The sequence below is a fragment of the Lissotriton vulgaris genome, chromosome 1_1 (genome assembly GCF_964263255.1).
Source record: "Lissotriton vulgaris chromosome 1_1, aLisVul1.2, whole genome shotgun sequence".
NCBI lineage: Eukaryota > Metazoa > Chordata > Amphibia > Caudata > Salamandridae > Lissotriton > Lissotriton vulgaris.
The window spans coordinates 1,297,067,551-1,297,091,023 of NC_141685.1; the positions used below are offsets into that span (position 1 = coordinate 1,297,067,551).

A 23,473-nucleotide genomic window follows, 5' to 3' on the forward strand; every position below is an offset into this window, starting at 1 on the left:
ACAGGCACCTTGTGCAAGCGAACACAGGCATTCCGGAAATGCACCCTCCCATTCCGTCGTGTCACATTCCAGGCGTGCAGAACCTCCCCGGGGGCCCTGTGGCCGGACCCGGCGGGGCATGCGGCGGGACGGGTGACACTCCGTGTGATCCTAAGAGCGCATCACCGGGTGACTGTACTGTGCTGTGCACTTAAAAACAAGTCCTGCTTCACATTTGTATAGGAACCGCCACCAAACGAACTCTCGCCGATAAAAGTATAAGTCGCGAAATGAACGAGCGCAGTGGTACTCCTTTCATCCAGCTTGGATGGAAGAAAGACCTCGGGGCATATTCTCAAGACAGGCGATAACATTATCGCTGCTTTAGCGGCAGAAAACTGCCGCTAAAACGGCGATAATGGGCTTGATAATATGCTCTATGGTTTTCCAATTGAAGCTCGGGTTAGATGTCCTTCACATCTAACATGGGCTTCAATTGGAATTCTATAGAGCATACTATCAAGCCCATTATCGCCATGGCGATAATTTTATCACCTGTCTTGATAATATGCCCCTTTATTCGGAAGCCAGTAGTGGAATGGGGTAAATATCTCGCTCTCGTCTCCATTCCTCTTTCTCCCTCTGTCTCATCGAGAGTGCAGAGGTTGTGAAGTGACCACTGACGGTTCAGTGTCAGAGGGGCCGGGCCATTCATTCCAGCAGGCGCCCCCTTATTGCCAGGTCTGGCAGACAAAGACCTCAAACGCCCCCCCCCCCCCCTCTCCCCCCAGGCTTCGAGAGGAAACTCCCTAGTGCGGGGGACATTACTTATTTATTAATGTAAGCGGGAACAAGTGCACCCCACACAGGCATGACATGGCAGACCTGCGCCCTAGTTGTTTTTATATAAACCGAGCACTGGTCACCAAACTGGATAATCCTATGTTCCCACTGACCTAAAGTCATTTGAAGTTACATAAACTAGGCAAAGTCTCACGAATGGTGGTACCACAGTACAAAGCAGGTAATTACTTTGCCACACTTTTTTAGCGTGCATGTTTTTACCATAAATATGTATTTACAACGCTTGCCAATACCACGGATTGTTTTTAGATTTAAAAACAATGTATGGGGGGGGGGGGGGGACCCTCCCTCCCCCCCAACTTCACTTAAATGCAGGGTAATGGCATGCGTTGTAAAGGCATATTCGCGGTAAAAATATGCGCGCTACAAAATGCGCGGTAAAGGCAGAAAGAGGTAAAAACCTCCTCGTAAAGGCTGTTTCCCGTCGAATGAACAACCTACAGTGAGCAAGCAGGGCGGGCCTTGAAGAGTGACTGAGGCTTGCTCCGGAGTTCTTCGAGAACAGCATGTCACCGTAAAGCATCAGTGCACACCTTGCTGCATGCTGTGTCAATGAGAAATAAACACACAATAAATATTATTAATGCTCCAAAAAGCAGGATTGAGTTGAGGCCTAGTAGATGCCTAGTTTGGCTTATGCCAGGAAAACATAGTTGTGTCCATCCCAGCATTATTGTTTCAATTTCAAAAGGGTCTGCATTAATAAGGAAATATGATTTTAATCAGAAATTGACATTAACAATGGTTTCAGAGTGTTCAGAGCACTTTGTAAAACCCAATAAACGCGCAAATAAATCTCTGTTCTGTGTTTGCAAAATCACAAAAAAGTCTATCTCAAGATAGAGATCTCTTATTTTAAGCTTTTGCTAAAAAGTTGATGCATGTTATTGAAATTATTACAGTGGAGGATGTAGAGCTGATAAAGCATTTGCTTTTTGGCACGAAACTGTTTTTGCGCTGGGAAATAGTCATTAAGGTAACTTAAATAGCTCTTTACACTGCTTTCTGCTACATTTTGTATTTGTGTGTGTTTGGGGGGGGGGCGTCCTTTGCCTGGTACATGGGCAATCCAACGCTACCACCCAAGGTTTTTGACACAAAGCCATATCCACTGAAATGAAATTACTGAAATAAAGTCCGGATCTGTATGGTTCTGATGCTAGGACAGGTAGGTTGGTTGGTGGTAGAGCCGCTCCTCGCTTCTGCTTGATTCAGGCATACTGCATTACACTCTGGGGGTTGGGATTGGTTTGTTACTGAATTAAAGTGTAAGGTTTGCTGTGCTGCCTGAGGTCCTGGTGCTCGGACTGGGTGGTTAGTGGTAGATATCCTCCCTTTATCTGTGGAGTTCAGGCCCACTAAAGTATGAAACACTGCCTTAGCTTCTGCTTCTAGGACTGAAATGTTTGCCACATACAAACGCTGTCCCCAGTTCCCTTCCTTCACGTTACAGGCACTGTCTATGTAAGATTTTCTCTTGATCAGATCCTTGCATTGCTTAATTTCTACAAGAATAAGTGCTGGGCCGCAAAGTTTTCCCCAGAAGCCCTTAGGAAGTGCTAATGAAGGGCAGCAGAGCCGGATACCAATGCTGTCTATTCTCCATTCCACCTTATGTTTCCTTCATCCACCTCCAGACACCCCCTGTCTCTTTATCTCACTCCTGCAGGTTCTTTTCCATCCCTGCTTCCTCTTCCTCCCTTTGTGGCTGTTTTTCTTCTCTTTCTTCTTTCTGTGTTTTTCTCCTCATGCTCTGGGTCAAAGTATGATGATGAAAAATAGGTGTCGGTCACTAAGTATCAGTGTCAATGGACCCCACCTCCAACCACCAACTCAAAGTAAGCCCTGGATAGTCAGTCTTCCTGGCTACCTCCCATTTCTGTGTCCCCCTCTGTCTTCCATAATATCGCTTTACTGTCTTCCTTCTGTTCAAACAGACACAGGCTTTCTCCCTCATGTCTCCCACGTGCTGGCCTCTCTCACAATCATGTACAGTAAGTCACTCACGCTATTGTCTCCCTCCTTAATTATCTGTCGTCTGTTTTTCTGGTCTCTCCTCTTCTTACATGGGCATTGGGACTCTCCCATCTCTGTCTCCCAATTTCCCCCAATTGCACAGACACCAGGGCTGTATTTAAATTAGTTAATAAATTAATTGAATAATTAGGTGGTGTGCTTTATAGCACAAACTAGTCACAGAAAAGAAGATCAGATGTCTGTTCATGGCATAGTATTCACAAAGAGTTAAAATGTTGTGAGAACAATGTATACATGTAAGAGCAGAATAATGCACCAATAGCACGCAGAGGGTCTCGTTTACATCTTGCAGAAATTTAAAATTGTCCGACATCTGGAGGAAACTCTAAAAACAGGCTTCTCAATAGTATCCCTTCAGTGGAGAAAGTACAACTGGGCATTTTACTCTGTATTTCGAATTTCCACCAGAAAGCGGAACATTTTCAGTTCCCTACAAACTGTAATGAAGCCCGGACTCCAAACATTTCTAAACTTTCTCCCTTCTGTCTCCCATCTTCTTTATTTGTTCTCTTGTTCCTCCAATCTTCTCTGTCCCTCTCTTCGCACGTTGGTGTAGTGGTACCATTCAGGTTTCCCCATCATAAAGACACCTCCAGGCCCATCTCCATTGCCTGCCCAATGCATTGCCCCAGTTATTAAGTTACTTGTACTTCATCTAGGAAAGGCTTCACGATGCAGGTACTTGGACTCAGAGATCTGATCAACGTTTGGAATTAGGACTTTATTCCATATCTCAAGGACTTCATTGATCATGAGAAAAAGGTCTTTTTTTGCAATTGTTACACTCCATTTTTTGTTTCAAGCCCCCTTCAAGGCGCAAGGCAACACTAGAAACGTGGATGCCTACTGCGCCACCTTCAAATGGTGCCAGATTGCTGGCCCTGTGCCATTGTGGTGGTGTTTATGAAGTGCCCCTTTGGGGAGGGTGGCGACAAATCTTCACCAGCCCTGCTTATATTAGAAGCAGCTCCAAGAAGTGCCAGGTGGTGCAGAACGACAAAAACTTCATGGGTAGGATGTGGGAAGCTAAAAATATCAACTGTGAATTTCTTTGGGTATATTGATAGCTTGTAAAATGTGTGGAACACAGTGGGAGGTAGGGCAGAAGGGAGGAAGATGTTTATGTATAGCGCATTCGACAAACTAGGCCAACTATGGACTGGTTACAAGGCTGCGTTCACTGCAGGCTCTTTCTTATTAATTGTAAATTAACTAGATCTTAAGATGGGCCCTGGGATCCAGAAGCTGATGCATTGTACTTCTAATACATTTAATTTTCAGCTACTCCAAAAAGGCACAAAAAAGCTGGAGGTTTGTAGGTGGTTCTATAAAAAATGAAGACTAAAGAAGCTTTAAAGTTTAAAGCTTCTCCTTCTCTCAGGTCCACATCCAAACTGTAGCCATAATGCAGGGAGAGACAGAAATACATGCATTGATTAAACGTAGGCAAGAGCTGCAGATGCACCTCTTTAAAGAACCCCACATGGTGACAAAGTAACAGTCGGCTTCAACTCTCAGAACCCAGCTACCCCTCCAATGACTTGTTGACATGGTATCTGCCAGTGGAGTAACGAAACTTGTGCGGGCCACCCCTGCAAGGTACATGGTCTGGGCCCAGTCAGGTGCTCTCAGGCCAGGGATCCACCCCCCATGCACAGTGTTGGAGGGGACCCCCTGGTGCTCGGGGGACCCCCCTGCACTGCAGGGTCTGCCGAGGCTGTTGGTACACCACTGATTTCCCCCTTTAACCATGTACTGTGCTCTGCTGCCTTTCGGCTAGGTTCCCGTTATATAACTGCGAGACACATAGGCAAACATGCAGTATGCAATGTGCTCACTCTCAAAACAAGGAAGGGAATTATAAGAGATTATTTGACAGTGTCACTGTGAAGGAGCAGGATTGAGGGTCGTCGACTTGGAAAACGTTGGCCTTCATTACAAACTATGCAGAAAAGGGTGACAAGTTTCCCACATCCGGGAAATACATTACCCCGGGGCTGAGGTGTTTACTGTTGTGGTAAATGCCTCATACTTTGAGTTGCCAAAAATAAGGCGCTAATTGCTGAATCTGTTTTAAGACACTAAGGTGCATATTATCAACAAAAGGCGATACATTATCGCTGCTTTTATCGGCAGGAAACTGCCGATAAAACGGCGATAATGGGCTTGATAACAGGCCCTTGTGAATTCCCATAGCAGCCCAGGTTAACACCAGAACCTGGGCTTCTATGGGAATTCACAAGGACCTATTATCAAGCCCATTATCGCCGCTTTATCGGCAGTTTCCTGCCGATAAAAGCGGCGATAATGTATCGCCTTTTGTTGATAATATGCCCCCTAATTCTGCATGTGTTGCCATTTTTTCCAGGCATCTACCCCCGTGGTGAATTTTGGCATGTTTGAGGTGCTAACGGCGAGGCACAAGTGTCTGCCCCGTGACGTGGACGTTAGCCCTGAACTTGTTATGAGGGCCTTCTTTTCCTTGAGCGTTGAGTATGTTTGAGCGCTGCGTCAACCACTAGTGGTTGAGGAAAAGAAATGTCAGTGGCCTCCATCACCCTACATTTCCCCCAGATTTGACCTCATGCTGTAGCTCTCCTCAAAGTGGGGCAGCTTCAGTGTTCTGTTATGCAGTGCTTTAAATAGACCGGTACTGAGTACTGGCACTTTTTTTTTTTTTTGCGAGGAAGAGTACCCGCTCTTCTAAAAAAAAAAAAAAAAAGTAATACCTTTAACTGGAGAGTACCGACACTTCTCAGAAACAAGCAGGTACTCTGTGAGGGCCTGAACTTGTCTTCTTCCATCTCAAGCACTGATGTTATGTTACTGAGACGGTAGAAAGAGCAGCATGAATCGTCCTTTACCTAGCCTGCGCGTGGCCAGCTTACTCCAAGGATGCAGACGCGCGTGCAGGGATTCCTCTCCTAAGCCCAGTCGCTCCTCCAATTGCGGCCCGTTCTCGTCTCCTCCGCGCCAGGAGCTCCTGGTCTCTGCTGAGGCATTAATGGATATTTATTGTTCCACAGAATCCCCGGCCCACCTAGGCGCTGTGGTTTACCGCTCCAGCTGACCTTGGACGCGTCGGGGGCTCCCAGCTTTCTCTTTCCATTGCCATCACCGCAAGCTTGAACGAGAGCCCCGTAAAACAGGCTCCAAGGACAGAGCCGCCCCCCGCCCATTCCTGCCTCGCGCCCGTGTTTGGGTCACGTGATCTCGCGGCGGTGCCAGTGGCTGCAGCCCCTGCCTAGCATGGCCGGGTTCTTCTGCTCTGTTTATTGCTCAAGGTTGTGCATCGGAGGCCTCTGTTTTCATTCCCCATTCCCTTGGTTTGTTGAAGAGGGGACTCGTCTCTTGATATTACTTGTTTTATATCAAGGGAGGGTTTTTAATAAAAGCAGAAGGGTAGTGCAGTGATAGCTTAAATATGTTGTGGTTCCCTGGTTGGAACAACTTTAAATTGTGTTGTGCTTTTTTGCTGATTCAACAGTCCCCTATGTTACCTAATAATATTGAATGATGCATTAAGGGTTAAAACGGAGAAATGAGTTGGAGAGACATTTCCTTTTTCAAAGGGTCCCCATGGAAGTTGGGAGCTCTGGGCAAATGCCCACTTTGCCCATGTCTAAAACGTCTCTGAGAGAAAAGTTGGAAAACGAGAGAAGTGCATTGGAAATGGGGACGAAAGCAAAGCTATTGAGATAAAAACAAAGAAGAAAGAGTAAAAGAAGACACATAGAGCAGGAAAAAAGGGGTGAGGAGGGCAAGCAGAGGGGTGCGAAGGCGAGAAGGAAGTCATTGTATTAATTCATGATAGTGTGCAGTGTTAATGGCACCAAAAAACAATTCGCCTAAAACCAGAAATCAAGTAAGGAGAGGCAGGAGAAAAGTAAAAAGAGAGGGAGAGATGTGGCTGAAAACAAGGCGGGAGGAAGAAGTGAAGGAAAGAACGGTGAGAGGGGGAACGAGATTGTGAACTGAGAGAAGCTGACTAGGTAAGACGAGAGATTGACAGAGGTAGGGACTGCAAATAGAGAATGAATAGGGCAAGAAACTCAATGGGTAGGCAGGTGGGTAAAATCAAAACAGGGGAGAGATAACAGGCCGGAAAGTGTGTTTTTCATCATGCTAACGTTATTACCATCAAGGAAGAACAGAAAATAAATGCAGCACCAGCAAAAAAAACAAACCATACCTGCCTCACGTTAGACTGAGCAAGCATAGTGAAGGCGCCCAAAGTAAACCCTCCAAAGAGGATGTTTGGAAAAAAATGCTCCAAAGGATGAATTTAACATTGAACTGTGCAATTTTTTCATAGTGTCTAAGAACTGTTGGTTTTAAAGGTTGTTCAGAAGGGTGAACTAACAAAATAGTCTAAAATCGCAGTTTATCTTCTATGAAAAACGCAATTGTCATGCCAGTTTCCACACTACCCCCATATTTAAAGCACTGTTATCAAGCCGAACTCTACATCACCTCCCCCCCCCCCCCCCCCCCCCCCCGATATGTAACGTTCTGTTGCCATGCTGATCTCCACATTGCCCGATATTTAAAGCATCAGTACCGTGGCCATTATCTCCTGGTTGGTGGCTCGGGCGCTTTGTTGGCAGGCATTTTCTGCCAGATGAGGATCTACATTCCTCCAGGCCTAAAGCCTAAAACCATCATCCCCTGGAGGGATGGCCTGTTAAATGTCCCTGCAAGCCAGCCCTGCCGCACCAAAACCCCAGAAGTTCAAGGAATGAAGTTGGAAATTTGGCACACCGAATATTGGCTATGATACTAATGCCTCAGCTCCTCGAATGCTCTAGAAGAGGGAATCATCGGATAGTGGTCGACTGTAAGGATTAACTATCTCGAACTGATGTGTCCTTTTAAATTCCATGGGGAAAAAGCTTGATTTACAGCTACTCATCATGAATTCTATACATCTACTCATTTAAAATTGAGTATCTTGATAAACTAGTTGACTCTTTTTAAAAAGATGCCATGGTTTGCCATTTTGGGCCTCTCAGCAAGAATACATGCCTTACAAGCTGCAGCTCGGAACTTTTTATCATAAAAGTTCCATCATTGTGCATGCGTAACATGAGAGAATTTGCATTAATCTCCTGGAGCATGCTTTGATAATGTAAGAGAGCGATATCGGTAAAATTGTACGTTTTTTACCTAGGATCTTTTCATTGCATCCCTAATTTATGTGTCCAATGGTTGGTTATAGGCACAAAAGCAATTCCTGTAAATGTTTGCAGAAAAAGAATGAATATTGCAATGTTTTCCAATCGTTGAGTGAAGAATCCAGGGATCCTTTGGCCACCGAATTATGAGCAAAGCTGGAGTGGAATTGGTTTAAGGGAGAAAGCAGAAAGTCCTCATCAGCTGGGTGAAATGTTACAAGAGATCCATTAAAATAAGTCACTTTGTAAAAGAGGTTATTCTTGGTTTACTTACTTTTCTCTAATGGACTGTGTTTTTTGACAAGTTGTTTTTACCCTGATGCCTTCGAATCCGAGATCTTGAAGGCACCTGCAGTTAAACTTAGACTTGAAGGTATCTTCACTCTTCACGTGAGGGAACTCCTACCAACTCATCTGCCCTTGAGAGGCAGTGCTACAAGACTAACCAACCATCTTCTAATGCATCATTGATAAAAGTCCATTGGGCACTCAGGCTTTGTGTGCAATACTAATAACTTTAGCATAAATGACAGCACCCGATCCTGGTGCCAACTGCCTGTTTTTTTAGTCCGTATTTTTATTATACAAAGGTCCTAGGTTTATGTTGATAGTTCAAGAAATAATTTACACAGGCTCAAGATAAAGGCTGTGTTTTTCCTTACTTCCAAGTCCAGCCGGACCTAGAAACGTTTATTTTGGAAAACAATTTATAAATATAAATAGGATAGGCGAAACCAGGTCGCACATGAGTAACTGGGCACAAGCCTGTACCTAGTCAGGAAAAGACAATACAGGGGAAAAGGAGAAAGAATGAACAGGCAAACAAGGAGAACAGGGTGGCTTATAATACAATGTAAACAAATTTGAATAAGCACAAACCCACAGTATCTGCCGTGAAAATTGCAAATCATAGAACAAGCAGTACTGCAAACAGTACTGTTTTGCAGTACTGCTTGTTCTATGATTTGCAATTTTCACTAGGTTGAAAAGTCCTCTTTGTAGGAAAAAAAAGTCCCCAGGAAAGGAAGGGGCCGTGGCTTTAGCGATGTGCCGCGTCAGCTTGGACGAGTTTGCCCTGTTTTGTTACCTGTGGACATAAGTGACTCTCGGAAGGGCAGGGCACACTGCCCACAGGGTTATCTGGAGTGCAGCTGCAGCCTGCCCCGCTCACCGGCCTGTGGTGAACGGCCACACATGCAGCTTTCCTAAATTATGCTACCTCCTCTTTTTTTTTATACACGTGTACATTTTATTTTTGGTTTTGGCCAGCCCGCCTAGGCTGTCGGTCCTATGCTAACAACTGACCTTAAAGCCTGAGGGGGGTTTCAGTTGGAGTAATCCCCAACATAAAGTGCTGACGAGGAAATGTAGGTCTGCCAAGCAACCCTGGCTTTTAAAAATAGTTTGAGGGATAGTAGCTGTTTGTGGGTAATCTCTGGTGTCAGCACCATGGCAAGGCAGTAAAATCAGTACAATGTGCTGTTAATATTGAAGTTTGTATTGCATCCGGCCTTCTAATATTCCATATCCCATTACATCCGAGGGCAGGCCTGCACTTCTGAAGGAGGGCAAGCACTTTTTTGCTTTCTTGTCGAGCGAATCAGCAAATCTGTCTTTTTCTCTCCTTCGCCACTCTTTCTGTGTTTCCTTTCTTAATCTTTTTTCTTTTCATAGTTTAATTTCATTTTCTTTATATGCATTTCATTCCTTCAATAAAACATTATATCATTATATTTTGCTATTTGTAATGCGCACGAAACACCCCCAAAGGGATATCCTGGAAAAGCAGCAACAAAAACGCAGGCAGTGGCCTTGGATACTAAAAGTCTTAAAGTTACGATGAGCATCATATTTTCATTTGCTTCTTTCTTTTCCTCTCGTCTTCCTCCCTTAAGTCTCACTCTGCATGCCTACGTTTTTGTATGAGTCTCTCGTGTTTCTAGACATAATGTTTTCTCTCTGGTTATCACCCGATCTTACTTTTGTATGGCCATTATCCCCTCTTCATCCCTGTATGCTGTTTCCTTAATTTGTATTTTCCTTTTTCGTTGTTTTTTCCCTCCTGCGGCTATAGCCCTCGATATGCAGTCACTCTTCGCATCATTTTTCGCACTTCCGCAAACTCGTCCATCTTTCGTGTTTTTCATCTTGCCTTTTTTTTTTCTTTTTTCAATAATTATTTTCTCTTTGATTCCCTTCTTAACGGTTGTCTTTTCTCGCATTTATTTTCACTTTCATTGACTTCTATCTACTATCCAAGTTCCACGTGCCTTGTCTTTTCATCCCATTCTTGTCCATTTACCTCCAGTGTGTTCTTTTTTACTTTAGGCATTGATCTTTTCATCATCAGTTAGTTCCTTTCTTTATTTGAGTTGGTTCCTCTTTTGCCTCATTTCTTCTTTCCCTATTTTTTTTATCCTGAACTTCCCCCCACGCCTTGTTTCGAAACTTTCTGTGATTACTTCTAATCACGTTCCCTCCGTTGTCACCGACCGTTGTGCCTCTGTTCCTCGGTCTCTGTCTGTGCCAGACCCTGTTCTTCGCTGTCTCACCTGGGCGTGTTCCCGCGCCTCCACTTCTGCTCCCAGATCTATCTGACCCGGACATCGCCCGTGAGACCCCCCGGCCATCTGCATGGCTGCGCCGCTCAGATAAAGGTACAGCATGCAGAGTCACAGCAGCCAGTCAGCCTGTCTGAGACCCGGGGCCCTCCGTCTCCCTGTCTGCCGAGAGCTGCGGGCAGACGGGCCCTTTCACCCAGTCACCTGCTGGGACGCGCCCGAGCAGCGCATCGAAGGCCTGGTTGGTGAAATTAGCGCTGCGCAATGTGACAACACGTCGCCTGTCGTGCTCTGCGCTGCTCGAGCTTGGCCTTGTGGTCTGGCGAGGGGCCAATTCCTCCCTCAGTTAGGAGTGGGCACAATCTTCTTCTAGGAAGCTTTAAGACAGTTTCTATACATTGCGGGCCGCCTATACAAGGGAAGCTATCTCTTCAGCCTCATCATTCAGATGATTTTAGGGACAGTGTAAGACTGACCGCAGTCAAACTATCTCCCCAGCGAGACTGCTGCTGTTCCCCACCCAGGATTACACACCATGGGCCATTCTCACCATACTCCATTCTCACCATACTCCATTCTTACCATACTCCATTCTCACCATACTCCATTCTTACCATACTCCATTCTTACCATACTCCATTCTTACCATACTCCATTCTCGCCATACTCCATTCTCACTATACTCCATTCTCACCATCCTCCATTCTCGCCATACTCCATTCTTACCATACTCCATTCTTACCATACTCCATTCTCACCATACTCCATTCTTACCATACTCCATTCTCACCATACACCATTCTCACCATACTCCATTCTTACCATACTCCATTCTTACCATACTCCATTCTCACCATACTCCATTCTTACCATACTCAATTCTCACCATACTCCATTCTTACCATACTCAATTCTCACCATACTCCATTCTCACCATATTCCATTCTCACCATACTCCATTCTCACCATACTCCATTCTCACCATACTCCATTCTCACCATACTCCATTCTCACCATCCTCCATTCTCGCCATACTCCATTCTCACCATAATCCATTCTCACCATACTCCATTCTCACCATACTCCATTCTCACCATACTCCATTCTCACCATACTCCATTCTCACCATACTCCATTCTCACCATACTCCATTCTCACCATACTCCATTCTCACCATACTACATTCTCACCATACTCCATTCTTACCATACTCCATTCTCACCATACTCCATTCTTACCATACTCCATTCTTACCATACTCCATTCTCACCATACTCCATTCTCACCATACTCCATTCTCACCATACTCCATTCCCACCATACTCCATTCTCACCATACTACATTCTCACCATACTCCATTCTCACCATACTCCATTCTCACCATACTCCATTCTCACCATACTCCATTCTTACCATACTCCATTCTTACCATACTCCATTCTCACCATACTCCATTCTCACCATACTCCATTCTCACCATACTCCATTCTCACCATATTCCATTCTCACCATACTCCATTCTCACCATACTCCATTCTTACCATACTCCATTCTCACCATATTCCATTCTCACCATACTCCATTCTCACCATACTCCATTCTCACCATACTCCATTCTCACCATCCTCCATTCTCGCCATACTCCATTCTCACCATAATCCATTCTCACCATACTCCATTCTCACCATACTCCATTCTCACCATACTCCATTCTCACCATACTCCATTCTCACCATACTCCATTCTTACCATACTCCATTCTCACCATACTCCATTCTCACCATACTACATTCTCACCATACTCCATTCTTACCATACTCCATTCTCACCATACTCCATTCTTACCATACTCCATTCTTACCATACTCCATTCTTACCATACTCCATTCTCACCATACTCCATTCTCACCATACTCCATTCTCACCATACTCCATTCCCACCATACTCCATTCTCACCATACTCCATTCTCACCATACTCCATTCTCACCATACTCCATTCTTACCATACTCCATTCTCACCATACTCCATTCTCACCATACTCCATTCTCACCATACTCCATTCTCACCATACTCCATTCTTACCATACTCCATTCTTACCATACTCCATTCTCACCATACTCCATTCTCACCATACTCCATTCTTACCATACTCCATTCTCACCATACTCCATTCTCACCATACTCCATTCTTACCATACTCCATTCTCACCATACTCCATTCTCACCATACTCCATTCTTACCATACTCCATTCTCACCATACTCCATTCTCACCATACTCCGGCTCCTATAGTAGTAGTAGTAGTAGTAGTAGTTTATTTGTTGATTAAATAAAATCATTACAAACAAGTAAAGCAAGAAAAAAAACAGCAAAAGCAAACAAGCATATATACACAAAACTATTAACATCCTTGGGAAGATACACCAATTATGAGTTGATAAATGACATTTTTAACAGAATATCTAAAACCTTACATTAAAAATTAAAGTGCATTATGCTCACTAAGGTGCCTTATGCTAGCAGCGAATAGCATTTTAGCAGCATCTAACTAAAGTGACATGTGTTAGCAGCAAATATTATAATAGCAATTATTTTGCTATTGTCCATTCGTAAGCGGTAATAAAGTGCATTATGCTTACTAAAGTGCCATGTGCTAGCTGCTAATACTGTTTTAGCAGCATTTAACTAAAGTGACATGTGCTAGCAGTAGATATTATGACAGCAACAGCTCCTATAAAATCAGGCCAGGGTGAAATTCTGATCACGCCACTGAAGTTAGCCAAATTCCCATTACTTGATTTCGTGTACTTTTTTAAGTGACACAGCACCTCATATGGATAGGTTGAAGACCTTACAATGGTATTGCTTGAAATATTTTTGCACAGGCTCGTTCACTTAAAAATATTCCCTTAGATAGTGTTAAGCAGAATGTTGCAATGAAAGTGCAGTTTCCCCAACTTTTCTTCAAATTTAACTAGAAAAAAGTACGCAGTTTCGCACAACTACAAAAAAAATCATGCTACTTCTTTTCCACACTTCCTAGGTTTTCGAAGAGTGCAACATTTCCTCTAACCACTAAACATTAGTCAAAAATTATTGAAAAACTTAGTTGGATTGGAATTTTGAAACTTCAGAATCTGGACTGAGGCTGTGATGGCAAAGGGCAGTCCTCCCAAGAGGAACAGATCTCTGATTAGAAAAAATAGTGAAATGGGGGATATACGTGGGTGTTCTCTGGACTAGTGCCTTTTTTTATCTGTCCACTTAACCATTAATATTTACATTTACAAAGTTGCAGAGCAAGCATAAAGCCAGCACATGGAATGTTGCTTGCGATTAGGTCCCACACTCAAGCTCCTCATACAAATCTTTGAGTATCAATATAATCTATTGAAATGGAATTTGAGCTCCCTGTAGGGAATGTAGAGAATCAATTGTTCAGGAAATGTTGGTCCTTAGAAAGATGTAAGAAGCATATGCTGCTCTGCAAGTGAAGTGTCAAGGGAATTTGTTGTGGTAAAGTAGTTCCCAGAAATGCATCAAGCATCTTCCAAAAGAAAAGGGATTTTGTCCAGGCTGCACAAAAAGGCAAATGTTATGTTTGCCTCTATGTAGATCAAATTAAGTTTAGAACAGATCTACGTTTTGGCTTCCCTAAGATAAACTGTGGTCCTGCACTGTGATCAAATAAACAGTTCTTTTGGTTTAGCCCATGCTTTTCATCCAGGTCACGGATGCCAAATAAGGTCACAGAAGGAACTGAGTACTCGTATTTATGCTTTCTGTCTCTTCTGAGGATCCAATGTCATCTTCCACTGTTTATAACACATTTGGTTCAGGACCCATTTTTGCAATTTAAGATTTGGTTTCTCGAAATCTCAGACGCAATGCGAATCTGGAGCAGTCTTGGATCTCAGACCGAGACTGATTTCTCTGTGTCACAGGTGAATCATATTTTTCAAGATCCTTCTCATTTCAGGGAAAGCTCCCTAACAAATGTGTGGCATTTTCAATAGACTCATTACACTGGTGGTCACTTGTGTAGTTCTTCTAGCCTTAAAATGTGGGAATTGCAACTCAAACGTCCCTCTGAGTCAGTCCCATGAAATATGTCTTCCTGATAACCTGTGTCTATGGTTATTGGCCTTGGATTTTCCTGGTCCCCTTTAAGCATTAGTCCCTTCAGGCCCCAGTCTCCAAAGGATTCTCAGAGTAAAGGAGAGGTGTGCTCTTGGAATCTCCATGCCCTCGCTCACATAGAAGGATAGTCCATTCAGGGAAGGGGGGAGTCTGATGAGAAATAATTGTGAAATTTTAAATATTCTTAGGAGTTCTGTCGACTGCTGTGTGTCACTTCCATCAATCCTTGCACTTTACTCCGAATTCCCTAGGTAAACGTTTCTAAAACACGGCAACTTCAACGTCCTCCCTGAAGTGAGAAGAGGCGGTCAGTTAGGCACTAACTGTGAAGCAGAGCTGGATTGGTCATTCCAGACTCCAGTATTTCCCCGCTTGTCTGCCAGCCACGGAGTTGCTTTTCCAGCAGGATGGATGCCATGTTAGGCTATAGCTTTCAGGAAGGGTGCTCGTGCACAACATGCCCTTGTTCTGCACTCTTTTAATGGAAAAAGGTTATCTTCCATGTGGTCACCGCCTTCTTCACAAGCAGTTTCTCGACCCCTCCATCACTTTGTGGATACCTCAACTTCTGGTAATGCGCAGATGGGCCATGTTTCACACTCATAACAATTCCTACGGTAGATATATTCATAACCTATATTTGCATTAATTCCTAGCGGGGTTTCATGGTGTTCCACAATGGATATGTGGTTATCGCATTAGGCAAGCCCCCCTTGCCTGTGTGGTCTGGATTGCATATATTGTGCAGTAGACTGCTGTTTATGCAGCGCTCTCGTGTGGCTATAAATCATGGCTCGGGTTGAGTGCAGTACATTCAGGCTGAAATTGTTTTTCCTTTTAAAGAGACGATGGGCTAAATAAGGGAATATTTTGCCTATTACCTGTGAGCTGTATTGGCACCATATTTTGGTCAAGCCTGGGCAGCGGATACAATGCTCTGCGAGGCAGATGTATTCAAGTATGGACTTGAAGCTCCGCCCACTCCCTGCCCATATTTGTCATTGGCTTGTGTCATTGTCCTTTGTAAAGTCTGGCTTCTGATTCATTAATTTGCATGTCAGTCCCTCCTTAGTACCGCCTTGTCTTCATTTGTAACCTCCCATTAGGACTGGCCCTTGTACTTCTGTTGTTACATGGTATGTTTTAGTTAGTCTGTGAACACTATTGTCTTTAATGAGTATCTCCTACTGCAGGCACAACATGCTTTCCTGCAACATTCAGCCCGCTATGCCTGCTTTCTCTTTCCAAGCAGCCCGGGATAATGGTGGCATTTCTTTGAAGTGAAATAGGTCTCGCAGTTACAAGAGTTTGCGCTATTGGCATGGTAAATGACAAAGCCTTTTATTTATGTGTTAATGATCAAAACAGATAAATAAAATGCATTTTTATTTACAATGCCAATTGATTAAACCCTCACAACTGTGAGACCTATTGCATTGCAAATGCTTGTTCTGTTTTGTTCCCATAACTTGAACCTTCCACCTTTAAATATGCAATGCACAATGCATCAGGGCTTTTTATGTTATTTGTTTCACCATTCACATTTTAAAAATCATATTATTATATATTTCCCACGTTGTATACTTTTAATTTTTTAACTTATTTTCCAGGCTTGAGTGTTTTACTGTTTCTTTTTAAGTCAAGGTTATTTAATTTTCTAGACTGTGACTTTTTCCCAGAGAGAAAACAATTCCCAATTCTGTCTTAGGGCTGCCTTCTTATCTCAGAAAAATGACCATGCCAGACCGGTGTTTGTCTGTACCCTTTTTTACCAGCTATTTGCAACACATCAAGATGTGCTTTTGTCTTAAGGTGTTGAAGCTCATGTATCTCAGAAAAAGACCTATGGAAATGTAAGCCCAGAGTTGCCTCCCCTTTTCTTGTTCAGATTAGCAAGGATAAGTGGAGCATTGTTAAAAAAAACAAAAAAGCGCCAGGCAGGTTTCAAATTAGAATGTCCGGCTCTGAAACCTCAATTTTGTCTCTTTCAAAAGTCACTCTTTTCTGTTGTAAGCCTTATATTGCCCGATGGCATGAATTCCATCTGCACTGAGCCATCTTTAGATACATACTCAACATTGTAGCCTATCCTTTGATAGTAGTGTGTATAGCTGACTCATACGTAGCACAAAATAGACTAAATTAAAATTGTAGGGATGATTCCTTAAAATAATTATAACGTATACAGCAACTAGAAAACACGTTTTTAGAATTTCATAACTGTTTATTCTTCTTTAAACCATAAAAGATTGTTAACTTTTTTAATGATGTGTTATCTACCAAGTATATAAACAATTGGATGCATGGTAAGGACAAAATGTAATGAATCCAATTAGTTTTGCTGGAAGTGCATGAATAGATGCTATTCATTTAGTGGCAGCTCATCTGCTAAGGCGGAGGAGCATCGCCCCACTGGTTCAATGCAGTGAAGTAAAGAAAACATAAAATGATAATAACTTGCGCTATCATTTTCTGTGACTTTCTGCTGCAGCAGCTTTCGGGGCGGGGCTGCTCCGACTACAGAGGAGCAGGGCAGGAGTGGTTTGCCCCCTTCTAAGTGCACTCCTAAGTGCACATGACTGTTTGGCCGGACCAAGAGCGCCAGCCAAACATTTATGCGCACTTTGCATCTTCTCCAAGCAGGCTGCATTACAGCCTGCATGGAGAACATGCCAAGGCCACCATTCCCTGGCTGAGCGCCGATCCACGGCGCTCAGACAAATCACAATGTTGCATTGCGGCATTGAGATTGGCTATTGGGAGGGTGCTTCCTGCATCCTGAAGCAGACCCGAGGCAGGAAGAAGAGGACAGAGGAGAAGTGGCGGCTGGCTGTCACGGCGAAGTGTTTTTGTTTTTTTAAACTTTTTTCGTCAACCCTCCCCCAAAGGGTCCGGTAGCTGCCACTACTGGATTCATTCTATAATCTCCTTCTGCACTGAAGAAGCTTTTCTTTGAAGCTTAAGGCAAATATTTTAAGTCTTCAACTTAGTATACATTTTTAGGGGCAGTGGCTATTTTGTTGTGTTCAGTGTGTTACAAAGAAGCACAGCCATGTATTTTGCTCTGTTAAAGATACCATTTTTTGGAAGGCTTGGAGGTCAGATCCCAAATCGGCTACAAGTTTAGCCGCAAGGCGACACTCTACAAGATTGAGTATTGTGAATTTAGTTCAGTACCTGTCTCAGTCAAAGGATACTCTATTCATTCCTTTGGAGCCTACACTTGGGCACTTCTAATAACCCTCCTAAACTGTTTTGTTTTGCGCCCCTTGATGGTATTGACAAGAGCAGGAGTAATTTTGTGACACTGCATGATGCTAAGACAACTGCTAACTCTACATCCTGAAATTGAGTATTAATTTCCTGGTTGTCAATATTTTTTGTGAATATATTTTTCTTATCTACCTTCAAGAGACTTCTATTTTGATTTCCAACCTCGTGCTCCACAGCCTTTGTTTTTGTATTCTCACTAATTCAAGGATTTTCTCAGTTGACCAGATATTTACCCTTCTATTTGTGGGAGAAACAGTTTATGGTAACAAATTAGTTTCCTCCTTTACGTGTTTGCAAGTGTTTGCGGATTCAAATTTCCTGGGATAGTGAAGCAGGGCTTAGAATTAAATTAGTCCACAATCTAATGAGCTTCCATTTCAGCAAATTGATCTATTAGAGAACACCTCAACGGGTTTGAACTAATGCTGTGTGTAGACTAGAAAGATTTATGTTTGTATTACTTGGGCAGTGGTGTATATTCTAAGAATATAAATGTATACAAAAATGACCATCATGGTCCACAACCCGTATCATTGAATTTGTTTTGTTTTTGTTACGTGCATCCTAATCCGAATGTTGCCAATCCCTCTCTACCTCTCTAAAGATGGAAGCCTTTTGTTACTGGATATGAGGAGAAGTATTGGATGCATATGTGAAAATGTAGTGCCCCAAGATTTTGTTTACTAATACCACTATCTTTACATCTTCTAGGAAGAAGTTAGGTATGGTTCCAGCCCGCTTGCTATGCTGACAGCTGCCTGCAACAAGTTTGGAGGGTCTAGTCCAATTCAGGATACAACCACTTTCAGTAAAACAGTGTCTGATTCATCCAAAAAGCTTTATAACCTTAGCTCTGACTTTTGTACCCCAAGGAACCGCGTCTCTGACGGGATGGGTGAATCTTATGCTGCTGCATACCCCAATGGCAATGGCCTTTTGTCACCTTCCTCCAGTCCCCAGGCTTCTACTGTCTACAGTACAGACTATAGCCCCTTTTCTCACTCCTTCGCCTCATCATCTGTAAACCAAGAATCCTCCATCCTGGCCTCTAAGAACCACACAACCACAGATTGCCTTCCGAGCGTCTACACATCTTTGGACTTGGCACACTCCTATGGATCCTGGTACAAAACAGGCATTCACCCAAGCATATCTACCAGCTCAAGTAATGCAACAGCATCATGGTGGGACATGCATTCCAACTCTAACTGGTTGAGTGCCCAGTCTCAATCAGACAGCCTGCAATCTTCAGTACCATCACAGATGCCCATCAACTCACAACTTTCCAGCTACAGTCCAGAGTTCACAACCTTGAGCCCTGCTTCCTATCCAGGAGTTGGCATTACTTCTAGCCAGCACATGCTGTCTCAGGACATGTATAAACCCAAGCCAGTGTCCAACAACTCTCTTATGGAAGGGTCCATTGGGATAAAACCTCCTCGGGGGAGCTCCTATGGTGCAGCAAATGGCCGGTCAACGTGTGATTGTCCAAACTGTCAGGAGCTGGAACGATTAGGTGCCTCAGCAGCCAGCCTCAGGAAGAAGCCCATTCATAGCTGTCACATCCCAGGTTGTGGTAAGGTATACGGCAAAGCCTCCCACTTAAAGGCTCACCTACGGTGGCACACAGGTGAGAGGCCCTTCGTCTGCAACTGGTTGTTTTGTGGCAAGAGGTTTACCCGGTCCGACGAGCTGGAGAGGCATGTCCGGACGCACACCCGGGAGAAGAAGTTCACCTGCCTGTTATGCAACAAGCGATTTACTCGCAGCGACCACCTGAGTAAACACCAGAAAACACACACCGAAGCAGATGTGGCAGGCAAGTCTGTAGAGGGAGGTGATGGGGCGCCCACTAATGCCTCATCGCCTAATGGCCTGCAGGACAATATGGCCCTGAGTGAAGACAAGGCTTCCAGGAGCCCAGAGCAAGGAAACTTGTTGGAGATTTAAGACATATGTCCGCTCTTCCTCCCAAGCCAAAGACTGGGCAAAAGGATTGATCCAGTACGGGTGGCTCTTTCCATTGAGGAACCTTTTTATTAATCAACTTTCTGTAGCAAAAATCTATTAAAAAGGGAAAATGCAATCACATTTTCTTGGTTGTATGTTCTCTGCATTGAAGCTAATGGTCACTAATGGTCCTTTGTGTTGGTTGCTAGGATCTCTACCCTTGGAACAGAAGGGGAAGAGTGTAAAGACACATTGTTGCTGATTAATTCAGAATGTCATTAGCGTGATGGACATACGCTACTGGTTTGATTTGTGCCAGCATCTGAAAATTCCCTTGTAATATCACTGCTTGATGCAAGGCACCAGAGACAATTTAGCAAAACGGTCACAGGACTCGAATCATTTTCAGCATGTGCCCATAGAGATATCCATTTTGGGACGAATATTCAATGCCTGAAGAGGGACTCCAAACATGGTGTCCTGCAACTAAAAGAGATGATGTTGTCCCATTTTAGAATTGTATTTAATCTATTACAAGAAGTCTGTAATCTATTTATGTGTTTTAAGTTATGACGATAAGTTAAGTAGATCTCCTCCGCCTCACAGAAAGATCTGTACTGTCTAGAAAGCTTATGATAAAGAATTATTTTCCATTCATATATAAAGATCAGAGTACTATGTTACAAAACATGGATAATGAAGAACCCTAGAGGGGTCCATCTATCTCCCTGGCAACACACATTCAAACTTAACCGTGAATCTGCTTAACATTGGTCGTGTTTAAATGTAACAATTTTCTATGCAAAGTCTTCTTTTTACATCTTTCTTTGTTCAATTTAAAGGCAAATCAATCAAAAGATTGAGCAAAACATACGCTTTTTCCTTTTTCTGACTGTTTTGATGATGTTGATGCTAAAAGTTAGAAACAACTCATTCATTGCACTTTTTTGAGAGTGTCTTTTGATAGAATATTTTAGAAGTTGCTAAGCTGGACTTCTTTCAGGATTGTGAACATGCAATTGATGCAGAGCTCAAGTAGTCTTTAAAGCCCACCCTTTTTTTTCAAACTAATTTAGCAATAATAGAGGCTTGCATATCCATTGGTGGATGTAGAAAGCAGGTGAGACATCCAATCTTACTAAAAAGTAAGGACATTCTAAACTGGGATGTTAACAATCTATTATTTTCCACCTCAGGGAAGATATCTGCATCTATTGCCAACGTCTACTCTTGGTGTCTACCACCACGCAATCACACATGGATAATAAAAAGTTGAAAAGTTGTTTTTCAGGCAATTCTGGTACTTAGATGACACTCTGCTTCAGCCTATCAAAGAAGCAGAACTAAGTGAAGGATAGGAAGTATTAGTTGTTGGTCTGGTACAATAACCGCGTACAAAGCAAGGAAGTTGCATTTTTCAATTAGAAAATGCAAACACAACTTTTGTTGTTCACATCTGCTGCTCTAAGAGATCACAACACATTATGTCCCACCCCCTCAGGGCCTGGCCCTGTTTCAGCTGTTGAAGTTAAAAACAAGGACAGCCAATGTAGGTACAAGATTACAAAGAGGGTACAAATAGGGATTGGAAGAATTTAAAAATAGAAATTGACAGAATGCTGAAAGTATTATTAACAACACAACCTCTTTAAGTAGTTTTGACCAATTACTGCTATTGGTCCAGTTGGCAACAGTTTTTAGACTGGCACATGAATCCAGTTTTCCCCTATGCCATTATTAGTTAGGTACTTACCTAATGGATGAGAGCCAGATTCTGCGAGCATATAATCATGTTTGATTGCATTTCTTCTGCTTGTGCGTGTTCTTGATAACTCTAATAGATCTGGCTTTGATGGCTGTATAGATACCTGGCCTCCTTTCATTGAGAGGCCCTGTAGCTCTAGCCATCTTGATGCGAGTAAGAAACTGGCACAGGCCACAGGCTATACAGCTGAATACTTTTTGTGTGGATAAAAGCAACTATGGAGATGTCGCATGTAAAAGGGAAACTTGCAATGTAGGCCACGAGTCCATCTATCCTCTCAGAGTCTATCTTTTTCAGTTTTTCAGGTGTGGTGATCAGGTAAAAAGCTATTGTGTTACGCTTCACTCTGACAAGGTTGAATAAACGTTGAACACTCAAACCGGACACCCCAGGAGCATGGGAAGGGATTTAGGGCCTGATTTACATCTTGGTGGTATCGGTACTCTATTGAAATGGCAACAGAGTACTTATACCTTCAAGATAATGGTCTTCCCGCTAGATTTTGATGTGAGCAGACAATAGGTTTGGCTACAGCGCTGTCTACTCAGTCACCTCCATAGTCAAGCCTTTCCAATGGCCCAATAGAGTAAGGGTTTTCTAAAAAAAATAGCTCTATATCTCTCAGCCACCTCCCAACCCCCTCAATTTTGATGGGTGGATATATAGCCATTTTTTCACTGCCCGCCAGCCAAACGCTAGGCAGTGAGGGCCAGTAAAAAGGAAATAAGGCGGGGTCCCTGACCATGGGAGATGACTTGCATAGCATGATGGCCATTTTATTTTTTATTTTCAAAAACAACATTTTATTTTTGAAAATGGAACTGATTGGTGCAGGGTTATATCTTGGTGATGCGGTCCTGCACCAAGCAGTGAAATCCTTTGGCAGGAACCGCTAACACAGCGGTTCCTGACAATGCATTATAAATGGCGGCGGTGGCGAGCGGTCCCTCCAACAGGGGGGCAGAGTGAATTACTCTGTTCCCCTGGTGGAAGAATGGGCTGTCTGGCTATTTTTAAATCAGGCCCTAAGTTCGTAGTTGTTTTTGGACAATCTTGCAGAGGAGCTCAGACTGTCCACCCTAGTGGAGTCTGCCTGCTACATATTTAGCCCAGTGCTTCATTAGTAAAGAGTGCTGGAGTCCCAAGCAGACAGGGGCACCCTCTAAAATAAATAAAAAAAGAAAATTCTGGCTCTAACTGTAAAGCATTGTGCCATTTTTACAATACTAGTAAATTATGCCTAGTACGTAACACAGGCATAGGGGTCTTAGTGGTCACTCACTCTGATTGGATGTAAAAAGAGGATCGTTCACAGAATGTTTAAAAAGAACCCAGAATCACAGCCATTTCAAATATTCTTTCTGTAATTGATGAATTATGTTTTTTTGGAATTTTTTAATTTATTACTATTTGTTTAATAAAGAGTAAGGACTTTCACATTGAATAAGTGTCTTCTTTTTTGATCAATACATTGATGGCCTATGCTCTGGACAGGTTATTATCTATGGTGGACCCATGAAAGGGTTCTGGTGACAAACTCTGTTATCTGCATTCCCCTCAGAATGTTAATGCTAATCACGATTTAAATCCTGGGAATAAGGGATTATTAGCCTGCCCGTTGGACAGTTTGTTTTATACAGCGGAGTGAGCTTAGTTCTAAGGATTAAAAAGAGAGAGGTGGAAGATATGACATATAGCATAAGGCATCAATATTATAATATTATT

The 23,473-nt window shown here is 43.1% G+C and overlaps 1 protein-coding gene across 3 annotated transcripts in view; it reads left to right on the plus strand.

Moving 5' to 3' along the window:
• Positions 1-23,185, plus strand: part of SP7 (Sp7 transcription factor) — a 39,973-nt gene extending 16,788 nt beyond the window's left edge. Inside the window, exons 1-2 of one of the 3 annotated variants that reach the window (XM_086965423.1) lie at positions 6,791-6,894; positions 18,745-23,185. In XM_086965423.1, coding sequence (XP_086821549.1) covers positions 18,778-19,983 — 1,206 coding nt within the window. In that variant the 5' untranslated portion in view covers positions 6,791-6,894; positions 18,745-18,777 and the 3' untranslated portion in view covers positions 19,984-23,185. Of the gene's footprint in view, positions 1-6,790; positions 6,895-18,744 lie in introns of those variants that run through there. The other 2 variants (XM_086965415.1, XM_086965408.1) reach the window with 2 other exon arrangements.
• Positions 23,186-23,473: the final 288 nt, after the last annotated feature.